The 13,971-nt window shown below is 45.7% G+C and overlaps 1 protein-coding gene across 1 annotated transcript in view; it reads right to left on the bottom strand.

Moving 5' to 3' along the window:
- Positions 1-12,085, bottom strand: part of HACD4 (3-hydroxyacyl-CoA dehydratase 4) — a 29,737-nt gene extending 17,652 nt beyond the window's left edge. Inside the window, exons 1-3 of the mRNA XM_081177036.1 lie at positions 11,931-12,085; positions 6,126-6,229; positions 3,710-3,837 (exon numbers count right to left, since the gene is read on the bottom strand). Coding sequence (XP_081033162.1) covers positions 3,710-3,837; positions 6,126-6,222 — 225 coding nt within the window. The 5' untranslated portion in view covers positions 6,223-6,229; positions 11,931-12,085. The remainder of the gene's footprint in view (positions 1-3,709; positions 3,838-6,125; positions 6,230-11,930) is intronic.
- Positions 12,086-13,971: the final 1,886 nt, after the last annotated feature.

The following is a 13,971-nucleotide window of genomic DNA, read 5'->3' as shown; positions in this document are numbered from 1 at the left end:
GACCACAGCACCACCCGCATCCTAAAGGGGCCATGAGGATCATCTAGCCCAATGCTCTGCAATGCAGGAACCATCTTGTTGGGAACTGTAAGAACAGCTTGCTGCAATAGATGACTCAATGTGTTCCTTCCTAGGAATGCTGAAAAACTCATGCGGCCTTCATGACCTCATATTATCTTTAAGAACAGTATTTTCTCCTCCAGGTTCAGCAAAAGCAGACTTGCTCTTATTGCAGGGGGAAAGAGATTTTGTGATCCACCCCTTTCTTTCTTTACCCTCCCATCATCATCATCATCATCATCATCATCATCATCATCATCTAGAGCAGAGGTTCTCAACCTGTGGGTCCCCAGATGTTGTTGGACTACAACTCCCATCATCCCTGAGCTCTGGCCTTGCTAGCTAGGGGTGATGGGAGTTCTTGTTCAACAACATCTGAGGACCCACAGGTTGAGAAAGGCTGATCTAAAGGAAGGCACTGGGTGGAGAAGCTGCACCAGATTTTGCTGTATCCTGAACTGAATCGGACCACTTTGAGGGGGATCCAGGCTTGGGCAGATTGGATCAAGATAGACCTGGTGTGACTGCAGGTTTTCAGGGGTGGGTGCATTGGGTGGGAAGGCTGCAGGGCTATGCTCTGCTGGCACGTTTCCTGCAAGGAATGACAGCTTTCTGGGTCATGTGGCCAGCGTGACTAAACCGCTTCTGGTGCAACAGAACACCATGATGGAAGCCAGAGCGCACAGAAACGCCGTTTGGTACCTTCCCGCTGCAGTGATACCTATTTATCTACTTGTTCTGGTGTGGTTTTGAACTGCCAGGTTGGCAGGAGCTGGGACAGAGCAACGGGAGCTCACCCCATCATGGGAATTCGAACCGCTGACCTTCTGTGCCCAAGAGGCTCAGTGGTTTAGACCACAGTGCCACCCGCACACATAGCAGAACTGAACCCTCCTGCTCAGGGCTGGATCCAGGGCTGGTTCCTGAGTTTCCTGGGTTGGCCCAGGGCAGCTTGGAGTGGAAGACAGTCCATAACTCCACTAAGCACTTCTATGCTCCATTTATTTCAGTGGGAGAGTTAACAAAGCCCCTGTTGTGAAGTTCTGGTTTCACACGGTCAGTCATTGTTAATATTGTCAATGCTTATTAAAATACAGATGTTCATTAAAATGTAGTTAAGGAAGCCACTGGTTGTTTCCTGCTATGCATTACAGAGGTCACAGCTGCAGACAGCCTCCACGAGGGACAGCCTCCTCACCATGAAGATGACGAGACGAGACTCCTGCATTTGAAGGGGGTTGGACTAGATTGCCCTTGGGAATCCCTTCCAACTGTGCAGTTCTGTGCTTCTTTAAAACGCTCCGTTCTATATCTCCAACACAGGGTTCGTGGACCTCCAGATATTGTTGGGCTCCAATTCCCATCAGCTCCAGTCAGCCTGGCAAGTGGTCGAAGATTATGGGATTTGTCGTCCAAAAACATCTGAAGGCTCCCAGTTTAGCTCTAATGGCGTTGACATTGCACAGGCTCTCCATATGCTACTATAACCCTAAATCCTGCTGAAACCAAAGGTACCGAAATGGATAGCGATGTGCTTTTTGGTGCTATGTACTCTATGTGGAGCTACCTTTGAAGGTGACCCAGAAACTACAACTAATCCAGAGTGCGGAAGCCAGACTGGTGACTGGGAGCGGCGGCCGAGACCACATAACACCGGTCCTAAAAGACCTACATTGGCTCCCAGTACGTTTCTGAGCACAATTCAAGGTGTTGGTGCTGACCTTTAGATCCCTAAACAGCCTCGATCCAGTATATCTGAAGGAGCGTCTCCACCCCATCATTCTACCTGGACGTCTCCACCCCATCATTCTACCCCATCATTCTACCTGGACCAGTCCAGTGCTGATGGCCTTCTGGCGGTTCCTTCCCTGCAAGAAGTGAGGTTACAGGGAACCAGGCAGAGGGCATTCTCGGTGGTGGCGCCTGTCCTGTGGAACGCCCTCCCAGCAGATGTCAAAGAAATAAACAACTATCTTACTTTTAGAAGACATCTGAAGGCAGCCCTGTTTAGGGAAGTTTTTAATGTGTGACATTTTAATGTATTTTTAATCTTTGTTGGAAGCCGCCCAGAGTGGCTGGGAAGACCCAGCCAGATGGGCGGGGTACAAATAATAAAGTATTATTATTATTATTATTATTATTATTATTATTATTATTATTATTATTATTATTATTATTATACTTATATCCTATACAAGAAGTCCTACACAGTGCAGTGGCTGGAGTCACTGCCAAGTAAGAAGACCTAAGATCTCATTTGCCGTCTTGGGACTAAGCTCCACTGAATTCAGGGCAACTTGCTGCTGTTTTTGTTGCTGCTGTTGTTTGCTGGATTGCACCCAACCAGTTATCTGCTTTTCCAGTCGTGACTGAGCAGCAGGGGGGATAACTGGAAACATAAGCTTTTCTAATTTCTCTTTCCCTGAAGAGGAAGGGTATATTCCTAAAATTCTTCTGAAAGGTCAGAACTTGTTCAGTCTTGTGGAATGTTGATCCTATCGCCCATCCTGAGTGTTCTAACAAACATGAACTTTACCCCACGAATTCTTATTCCATTGAATGATTTGCCTTGCTGGTCTCTAGCCAGTATTTCGAAAGGTGGATTTGCAGTGGCCAAATGGCTTACGCAGGAGTAGCACACTGGTATATGCCAAGAGTGTGCATGATATTTGTCTAGTTTGTCGTTCTTTTCAAAATATGCCTAGGCCTCTTTTTCTGCTAACCGGTGTTCAAATAGTCGCCCTACTGAATGATTTGGTAGAGTGGGAAACCCGGGTTCAAATCTCTACTCAGCCAAGATTTAGGACCACAGGTGACCTTAGGTCAGTCCCCAGTTCTGGATTGTATCTAGAGTTGCTGTTCCATTCCTGCAACAGACTTCGGCTTGTGCTGTGGAAGTACTCTCTCTGCTCACCTGCAGAGCAGATTTTGGGGGCATGCAAGGAATGGAAAGGGAAATCTTGTTGCATGTATGGAGCTCTGCTTCCACCAGGTTTGAATATAACCCTCTCTGTGATGCCCACATCACAGGTTGCCGTGAAGATAAAACAGAAGGAGGACCATGTACCTCAACTTCTGCTCCTAAGAGGAAAGGTGGGATACACAGGTAATAACCAAATCTTTGAATTTGGCCACCTTGACCAGGACTGGCTCCATGTTTCTGGGGACCCTTGGGCACAGGATATCAACTGTCCCTTGGTTCCCCCCTTTTCCTCCTCAAACCACAGGCCTCCCTCTTGACCCCACCCACAAATTATGACAAATATGGCACAAGAAAACACAAACTTTACTATTTTGCTTGTTGCCTTTTGATTTTTTTGACAACTGTAGAATTTGAAGATAAACACAAGGAGCACATACAAACTTCTCTCTCTCTCTCTCTCTCTCTCTCTCTCTCTCTCTCTCTCTCTCTCTCTCTCTCTCTCTCTGTCTCTCTCTCTCTCTCTCTCTCCCACACACACCTGCACTTCTTCCCTCTTTCCCTTTCTCTCTTTCATACACATAGACCACATGCCTCCCTTACTTCACAAGGTTAGCAAATGTTCCAATTTGAGAATGGAATTTCTTGTGGGATTTAACCCCCCTAAACTGATGGTGATCCAAGTGTTGACCCTTGTCTCCTTTCATGCGATTATGAATTATGCGGTACCTGCAAAAGCCTCGGGAGAAAATGGTCTTCCGCAATGCTGAGCCGGATATGCAAAAGTTCCAGGATAGACGAAGATTGGCAAATGCGCATCACAAGCCCAATGGAATAGAAAGTATCTGCAACCGAATCTTCATCCCACAGAAAGCAAGAGAAAACATTGGATTATCATTCTACTGCAGCCTCTTCATATTGGGCTCTCCCACTCCCACTCATCATTAAGAGATCAGGGAATTAAAACGGCCACTGTTTCCTGGCACTAACTGTATTCAGTGCTATGGTACATTTTGCCAGAAGACACTGCCATCTTGACTGTGAGTCCTGGAGGACCTGTTCCCTGACTTGCAGATCTTTTCCCACCTGGACGGTAGGAGCTGACTGACTCCAGCTACAAAAGCTGAGGCTGCTGAACAGACTCTTGGGCTGGGAGAGTGTTGTTGTTTCTGTCATTGATATTAATTTTTATATCTTTATTTTGGATCTTATTGTGATTTATGTGGACAATGTGGTTGTGTACATTTCCATGATTTATTTATTGTCATGATTACTTTTGTTATGTTTGTGCTTATGCATTTTTTTCATGTTGTAAGCTGCCTTGAGCAATGGAATTTTGGCAATGGAAAGGCAGCATACAGATAAAATGTTGCGTGTGTGCATTCTGAACACGCTCCAACCACAACTGAATGGCACAGTTACTATTTATAACAAAGAACATTGAGCAAGATCTTTTGCAAACTTTCGGAAGGGAAATGGGCTCAGCCCGGACACTGAGATCCAGCTCTGAGGGCCTTCTGGCGGTTTCCTCATTGCGAGAAGTGAAGTTACAGGGAACCAGGCAGAGGGCCTTCTCGGTAGTGGCGCCCACCATGTGGAATGCCCTCCCTTCAGATGTGAAGGAAATAAGCAGCTATCTTCTTTTTAAAAGATATCTGAATGCTGTTTAGGGAAGTTTTTAATATTTAATGCTGTATTGTCTTTAACACTTGATTGGAAGCCACCCAGAGTGGCTGGGGAAACTCAGCCAGATGGGCAGGGTATAAATAATAAATTATTATTATTATTATTATTTAGGCAGTGACCCTTGTTTCCATGGAACAGCATTTGGGCGTTTTAATTTGCAAAAGGTGCAGAAAATTAGCACAGAGACAATTTAGAATCAGCGTTGCCTTATGTGTTTTGACTAAATCTTTAGACAATTCTAGACCAAAGACTAGACTCAAATAAATGTTCCCTTTGGATTTGCAAACTCTTTCTCTCTCCTGATGTCTTTCTTGTTTGGTAAACATCAGGTCACCACTATGAAGACAGCATGTTTTGCCGAAACATGTGTAGATATGTGTGAGATCACATGTGGTCCAAGTAATGAGGTTGAGTCCCCTCACTCTTTTTGTTATAAAGTTTTGTTAAGACTTTCTCCAATACAATAAAGAACAAACTAATCTAAACCGAAAATAATAAAAAAGAAAGAAGAAAATAAAAGAGAGCGAAGAATACAGCCCATCTTCAAAGACACCACTAATTATCTTCTCCTACTCCATGCCCCTACAGGGTACACGGGTGGTGCTGTGCTCTAAACCACAGAGCCTAGGACTTGCCGATCAGAAGGTCGACTGTTCAAATCCCCGCGATGGGGTGAGCTGCTGTTGTTCGGTCCCTGCTCCTGCCAACCTAGCAGTTCGAAAGCACGTCAAAGTGCAAGTAGATAAATAGGTACCGCTCCAGTGGGAAGGTAAATGGCGTTTCCGTGCGCTGCTCTGGTTCGCCAGAAGCAGCTTAGTCATGCTGGCCACATGACCCAGAAAAACTGTCTGCAGACAAACACCGGCTCCCTCAGCCAGTAAAGCGAGATGAGCGCCACAACCCCAGAGTCGTCCACGACTGGACTTAACGGTCAGGGGTCCCTTTACCTTTTTACTCAAGCATCTTCATATAACTTCATTGGGGATAGCTCAGTCAGTAGAGCATTAGACCCTAAATCTCAGGGTTGTAGGTTGTGGGTTCAAGCCCCACGTTGGGCAAAAGATTCCTGCATTGCAGGGAGTTGGACTAGATGACCCTCGTGGTCACTTTACAGTTTTATGATTCTATGAAATATCTAAACTTTTATCTTTTTCAATGCAGTTGAAGACTGCTTCTTCCTATAGCATACTGCACAATGTCTTTGGATCATTAATTTCCACATTTCACAGAAGGGAACTGAAAGCTGACAGGCCTCGGTTTTTCTCAAGCCATTAGTGGATTAAAACCCAGCCCTCTAGCACTAGTCCTTCACTGTGATTCCAGTTCACCTTACGCTTGTGCAGAAGAAATCCCATTTTTGGCCCATGTGTGTTGCTGCTGGCTACTCTCTCAGTCAGACCCCATTTCCATGGAGAAGCTGCTATTTGATCGATCAAATGGCAAAACAGCATAGACTTACCTTCCCCAAAAATCAGGAACCTGATGATCATATTGATAAATATCCAGGAATGTCCGCAGAACTGGATTAAATAATAGCAGAAGATGTAGGGGTTCATTGTGCAGCTGTAAAAGCAAGAACAGGGAATTCAAATATCAAAGCCTAACCGGAATGACAGGTAAAAAGGTAAAGGGACCCCTGACCATTAGGTACAGTTGTGACTGACTCTGGGGTTGTGGCGCTTCCCCAGGGACCGAGCAATGGGAGCTCACCCCGTCCCGGGGATTCGAACTGCCGACCTTCTGATTGGCAAGTCCTAGGCTCTGTGTTTTAACCCACAGCGCCACCCGCGTCCCTGGAATGACAGGAGCAATGGGCATTTTGCTACTAGACCATATTTAGAGCTCTCTGTTGGCTAGACAAGATACACCTAGGAAGAAGATAGAAAAGGGATCGCATTGTTGGGATCGCATATCAGAACCTTGGAGCAATCTCTGTAAAAGGGAATGGAGCATGGATGGGACCCACTCTGCTTTCTTCAACTGCCACTTCACCTGGTGGCCATGATCCAGAGAGCCTTGCATGCAGAGTAATCCCCTTGCCTGCTCCTCATCACAGAGGGAGGCAGGTGAGCGCAAGAGGATGCCAAGTTTATTTTCTACCACTTTGTTTCCTTTTATACCACCAATGAATGCAAGCCGCCAAAGGCCAATTTATTGCCACTGGTGCGCTCTGTGGAACTGAGCCGGCTAAAACAGCGGTGTTATCACTGCCCTTCATATGTGGGCCTTTTCCCATCATGGTGGTGGGAGCAGCCCACAAAACAAACAAACCTAAAAATGACTGTACAAAGCTGCCCATTCGGCCATTACAGTGGTACCTCGGGTTAAGAACTTAATTCGCTCTGGAGGTCCGTTCTTAACCTGAAACTGTTCTTAACCTGAAGCAGCACTTTAGCTTATGGGGCCTCCGGCTGCCGCCACACCGCCAGAGCACGATTTCTGTTCTCATCCTGAAGCAAAGTTCTTAACCCGAGGTACTATTTCTGGGTTAGTGGAGTCTGTGACCTGAAGCGTCTGTAACCTGAGGTACCGCTGTATAGGCCAATGAAAATTGCATATAACGTTTCAGTTTTCACCAGGTGCAGGCAAAGCAATAAGGGGGAGGGCAAGATTTGCTGCCAACTTCAAAGGTCTGCCCCGAGATATAGTCAAGATTAAACAACATTTTAAGAGGGCTTCTTGCCATTATTTTCTTTTTATGCTCCATGACAGAACAACATTATAAACAGTGTCAAACAGTCATTTTCTATTTCCCCTCTCTAAGCAAAGAGATTTGCTTGGCATGGTTTCTACTTTTTATTATTATATTCATTGCAAATATTTATATACTATTTAATGCCAAGGCAGTATATAAGTGGTTTAACAAAACCAACAAACATGACAGAAAGATGGAGATAAAATATGCTATGACATGATGATGTGAGATACATCTATATTGATATCCATCAATGAAACTGAAAAACTACAATACCAAATAAATCAATAAAATCTCCCCAAAGCCAAAACAAGGCAATGCCAAGCGAACTAACTGAGGTTGACTTGTTTGTTGAATTTGCTATGGCATTTTCTTTCTTTCTTTTGAATAAATTGTATTAGATTTTATAAACAGAGATACAAAGATTATCTTTTTTTATCCAAACCAAGATGTTTATCTAGGTAAAATAAAAATATAGATCCAGAGGAAAAGAGGGGGAAGAAAGAAAGAAAGAAAGAAAGAAAGAAAGAAAGAAAGAAAGAAAGAAAGAAAGAAAGAAAGCTCATCCACTCCAATATAACACCCAGCCCGACTACTTTCAATATGTTTGCAACAGGAGCAGGAAACTTGATTTTAAGAAATTGTATTAAGTTAAAGTAACTTGGTTGGTTTTGTAATAATTAGGAAAATTGGGAAAATTAATAAAAATAATAAGAAAGAAAATTTCCAAGTCTTCGTCTGACAGCTATATAAACATCATTCAACTCACCCACTCCAATATAACACCCAACATGACTACTTTCAATAAACCAACAATATCTTCAGGAGTTTGTTATGGCATTTTCAAGTGGCTTCGCTTACTTTCTGATAAGAATATAAGATGGTCAGTGATGGGTCGGGTCAGTGGCCCGTCTGCCCCAGTGTCCTGTTCTCACAGTGGTTAACCAGATGGTCATGGGAAGTGCTCAAGGAAGACCAGAGGCAACTATCGGCTGCCTCCGATAGTGGAAGCCGTTCTACGTACAGCCAAAGAACTTACAAAGGGGTCTTAACACATCTCTCATGGCAAAGAAAATGACCTCGTGGTTTCTCTGCAGCACACTAAAGGTAAAAGGTCAAGGACCCCTGGACAGTTAAGTCCAGTCAAAGGCAACTATGGAGTTGCAGCGCTCATCTCGCTTTCAGGCCGAGGGAGCCAGAGTTTGTCCACAGACAGCTTTCCGGGTCATGTGGCCAACATGACTAAACCGCTTCTGGTGCAATGGGACACATTGACGGAAACCAGAGCTCACGGAAACACCGTTTACATTCCTGCCACAGCAGTACCTATTTATCTACTTGCACTGGCATGCTTTCGAACTGCTAGGTTGGCAGGAACTGGGACAGAGTGTCAGGTGTGCTTGCAGGAGCCAGGCCCTGTGACCAGTAGGACTTTGCAGGACTGGGGCCTTCCTAAGTTTGTTCTGAAGATGCAAGGTGCAGCCGCACAGGTGAGGCCGATTGGTAACTCACAGCACCTGGTGGCAAGAGCCGGGAAGGGATATAAGTTCAGCATTTCCCTTTGGCTCTTTGCCACAGCAGCACGCTTCCTGCCTTGCTGCGTTTGGCTTATTGCTTCCTGATCCTCGGACCTTGGCTTCTTGACTCCCTGCTTCTTGATCCTTGGGCCCTTGACTTCATGACTCCTTGCTTCTTGATCCTTGGACCCTTGACTTTGTGACTCCTTGCTTCTTGATCCTTGGGCCCTTGACTTCGTGACTCCTTGCTTCTTGATCCTTGGACCCCTGACTTCGTGACTCCTTCCTTCCTGACCCTTGGACTCTTGGCTTCCGGACTCCTGGCTTCTGGACCCCTGTTCCTGCTCCCACCCCGCCATCTTGCCCCCGATCCTGATGTCCCCTGCCGGGTCTTTGATCGCCCGTGAACCGGACCATGACACAGAGCAATGGGAACTCACCCTGTCACGGGGATTTGAACTGCTGACCTTCTGATCGGCAAGCCCAAGAGGCTCAGTGGTTTACACTGTGGTCTACACATTGGCTTAAGAAAGATGCACAAGGGACTTCCGGGTTGGCACGATCTGGAAATGGCGGATTCCCTCCGAGCTGCGGAGGGAATCGGCTCAGCTGAGGACCGGTCTTGCCGCGCCGGCGACGCGGGGACCCTTAGAAACCGCAGGCACTGAAGCCTGCGGACTAGAAGACTCGGTGGGTGCCTTAAGCGCCCCCCGACCCACGAAGAGCCTTTTTAAAGGCTGCGGAGGGGGTACGGAGGGTGGCGTGGTGCTGAGAGTCGATCGCTACCTCGGTTGAGCGGAGCCGTGAGCCATGACTGGAGAGCGCTGACTTCCTTCCTTGAAATTCGGACTGAAAAGAATAACCCGTGAGTAAGATGAAATTGGACTTTAAGAATCTTTTCCTGTGAATTTGAGACGACCGGGGGGTGTGCTAAAAGGAAGTCCGCACCACCCCCTCTTGCAGACGATCTAAAGCAACAATAGAAGAACTAAGCTGGAGAGCCTACCCTTTGTGGGGTGAGTTAAAAAGACTTTAACTTCCAAGATTTGGCAAAAAGAAATTTTGAGCTGGAGTGAAAGAGTGGAATTTTAGAAGCCTTTTTTCTGTTGTATGCAACCCCCCCTCCCGGGCCCGGGAGCGTCCTGTATTGGAGCTTGTGGAAGAGGAGTGCGGAGTTTGACAGCTGTCAAAGCTGTCAAACGGACAGTTTAAAGTTGAAAAATTGTTATCTAAGATCCCTCTGGATTAAAACCAGTTAAAATCGAACTAAAATTGTTGGAAACAAAGTAATAACAACAAGTCAGAGGATTATTGAGAAAGATTATTAAGTAACCAGATTCCCTCTAGGGGGAACTCTGTGACATTACAATGGCTGTGGATGGAAAGTTACTAGTGGAAATCGAAAGAATGTTTCATTTGGTGGGAATCTTACAAGAGCAGAGTCTGGCTATGAATAAACAACTCATGACCTTGACTTCTGGAACAAGCAGCTCTGCTGAATGTATTGAGGATCTGAATGAGAAAGAATCTGCAGCTGAATCGGAAATGATAACTCAAGAAGTGGAGGAGACTAAACAAGGAGAACTGAAAGTAAAGATGGAAAGTACCAACCAGAAGCTTACACCAGTGGAATATAAGAGAGGAGACTCTTGGATTATGTTCACTACAAATCTGCGAAAGATGCAAAAGACGAAGGAGGAGGCCCCGGGAGTATATGGAATACAAGAACTCAAAATAAAGAATAAATATGTTTGGGGCCTCCACACTGACTCTGAAGATGCATGGCTTGAGGAACTTTTGCAGCAGTTGTTTTCAAATGTCCTTGTGGGAAGAGAACCTGGTTTGATGGGGACAGAACTCCTTCGAGATTCGACGACCAATATAAAGGACTACCAAGAAGACCGGCGGAGAGGGACTGAAAGAGACTTGAAAGCCTCGGACGTGAGGAATCCAGGCTAAGAACTGTTATTTTGGACATGTACTGGGGAAGGGACGAAAACCGGGGATGGGAGGGAGGGAAGAATAGAACGTTAAAAGCACTTTTGGGTTTAGTTAATTTGACTTTTACTTAAGACAAAATGGGAAATCGACGGAAGGGAATTTGAGTCCAACTTAGAAAAACTTTTTTTCTTTAATAAAAAAGGTAATATTAAGATGGTTAAGAGGAGAAATACCAATTTGCTGACATAATTATGGGAATGGGGATGCATGAAGGGGGGTGGGGGGAAGTTAAGGAACAAGGTTAAGAAAGTTGGATTTTCTGAAATTATACATGTTTTTGTTTTTTGTCTTTTCTGTGTCTGTTATGTATTCATAAAAGGTGAAAAACCAATAAAAAATACTTTTAAAAAAAAAGAAAGATGCACAAGGACTTCTGACAATTGTAAGATACCACACCAAGGCTCTTCATAATCTGGGATAGTAGACAGTTCCCAATGGTCTGAGACATGTTGCTACCCAAAGCAGGAAACTGCCTCGTTCCCTCCTACATAGGACCAATACTTTGAAAAGTCTTGCTGCCCCATTTAGATATCTATTCATGCTTTTATCTATGGCCTCATCCCCACTTTATGGTGCCCTCTGAAGCAGCTTCCTTCACTTTGCCTCCTGCTGGGGAGAGCTGGTTCCAAGTGGAGACTTCTCTGAGATCCTCTCTTTCAGACTAACTCACCTCCCATGGTGGTTGCAAGGATAAAACAGGGCTTTGCCCACATGTCCTGGCCTGAGCTTATAGTCAGATGCGTTGCACCCCACAGGAGATCTCAACACCCCCACCAGAAAGCAGCGCTTGCTGTCCTCCTGAGCCCCTGAGATCAGGTTCCTCAGTCCTTTTCCTTGATCTCGGTGCCAAAATGCCGATGAAGCAACTCTCCACCGAAACCAGAAAAGAGGAACTTCCCTGTTCAAGGCGAGCTTATTGGAATGAAAGCCTCTGTCCGGTACATTGGGCAGCCTCTGCCTTCCCCACGTCAGGAAGAGGACGCAGAGGAGATTCCTGCCTAGACGACAGCTGGCTCCCAGCATGTCATTGCTTCTACCATCCTGGTCTTACCTTGGTTCAGTTGCCCCTGCTCCAGCTGCTCAAGCGAGCCGAGATCTTCTGAGCTGTCTGTGTTTGTTCCTCTTCCTCACAGCTGCAACAGCTGGGCTGAGCCCAGAGAGATCTCCCCTCCTCTTTGCCTTCCCTTCTTCACCACGTCAGGCCAGCATTGCAACACACACACACACACACACACACACACACACACACACACACACAGAGAGAGAGAGAGAGCGATACTTTCTGAAACAGCAGCCAAGTTCAGCAGCGAAAAAGGTTTGTCCTGTTCCAAAAGGTACGTTCCAGAGTTGCCAGGAAGTTGCTGATAATGATGGAATTCAAGAGTCCTTTGTGGAGATACGTCCCTGGAATTGTGGAAATCTGCCCAACAGGCTGCTTAGAAGTCAGGGGTGGTCTTTGGCATTCCCTTTCCATTCTGCTCACCTTTTAAATACCTTGGGTTTTCCTTTCGTTTTAAACTGCGCTTGGAGCCCAGTTCACAATTTGCATATGTGACATCCCTGTTGTTTAAGCTATTTCAAATTTTAAAAATAACGTGCATGCCTCAGACACATATCATGCCCTCCCACATTTCTCCGATGAAAATAGGGAGTCCTATTTAATCATCATCATCATCATCATAGTAATAGTAATTTTACCCCACCCATCTGACTGGGTTGCCCCAGTCACTTTAGGCAGCTTCCAACGTATATACAAACATAATTAAACATTTAAAAAACTTTCCTATACAGGGCTGCCTTCAGATGTCTTCTAAAAGTTGTGTAGTTACTTATCTCCTTGGCTTGGGGCGGGGGTCACATAACTCCATACCCTCCAACATTTCTCTGATTAAAACAGGGACATCCTGTTCCAGGATCAACTCAGAAACCAGGATGGCATCTGTAAATCTGGGACAGTCCTTGTAAAATAGGGACTCTTGAAAGGTCTGGCATATATTAACGCAGCACCAGAGTACAGGTTCATGTCACCACTTTTACAAGTGAAAATGAACTCCTTGTGCTATTTGTCTCAGCTGTTGTATGGCTGCTCCTTGGGAGGACTTTGGTGTAGCCCTCCAAGCCTAATACCCCATGCAATCCCCTCAAATGCCTGCCCCAAACCCAGACTGAAAAGGCAGCAAATGGTTAATGTTCTTGTATTTTTACTACTATGATGAGACGGCAAAGCAGACGTGAGTTGTTGTTGTTGTTGTCATTATTATTGCTTTTTTGTAGCTGGGATTCACCTGAACTCATTTCTGGCACATCTCAGGTGGGCGCCATCGCCATTTTAAGAGAATGAGGGAGGGATCCATTGTGAGTTCCAGCACCTCTTATTGTAGAAGAATAGTACTTCTTCTCCTTCTCCTTCTCCTTCTCCTTCTCCTTCTCCTTCTCCTTCTCCTTCTCCTTCTCCTTCTCCTTCTCCTTCTCCTTCTCCTCCTCCTTCTCCTTCTCCTTCTCCTTCTCCTTCTCCTTCTCCTTCTCCTTCACCCTCCTCCTCCTCCTCCTCCTCCTCCTCCTCCTCCTCCTCCTCCTCCTCCTCCTCTTCTTCTTCCTCTTCTTCTTTATTAGATTTATATATTGCCCTTCATCATAAGATTTCAGGATAAAAACAAGTAAATACCATAAAGGGACCCCTGACCATTAGGTCCAGTTGTGGCCAACTCTGGGGTTGCAGCGCTCATCTCGCTTTATTGGCCGAGGGAGCCGGCGTACAGCTTCCAGGTCATGTGGCCAGCATGACTAAGCCACTTCTGGCAAACCTGAGCAGCGCACAGAAACGCCGTTTACCTTCCTGCCAGAGTGGTACCTATTTATCTACTTGCACTTGACATGTTTTCGAAATGCTAGGTTGGCAGAAGCAGGGACCGAGCAATGTCATGGGGATTCGAACTGCTGATCTTCTGATCGGCAAGTCCTAGGCTCTGTGGTTTAACCCACAGTGCCACCCGCGTCCCAGTAAATACCATGTTGTTGTTGTTGTTATTGTTGTTTAGTCGTTTAGTCGTGTCTGACTCTTCGTGACCCCATGGACCAGAGCACACCAGGCA

The sequence above is a fragment of the Podarcis bocagei genome (assembly GCF_964188305.1).
Source record: "Podarcis bocagei genome assembly, chromosome: 17".
NCBI lineage: Eukaryota > Metazoa > Chordata > Lepidosauria > Squamata > Lacertidae > Podarcis > Podarcis bocagei.
Note: the sequence above shows the minus strand (reverse complement) of the source record. Positions and strands in the feature narration are given on the sequence as shown.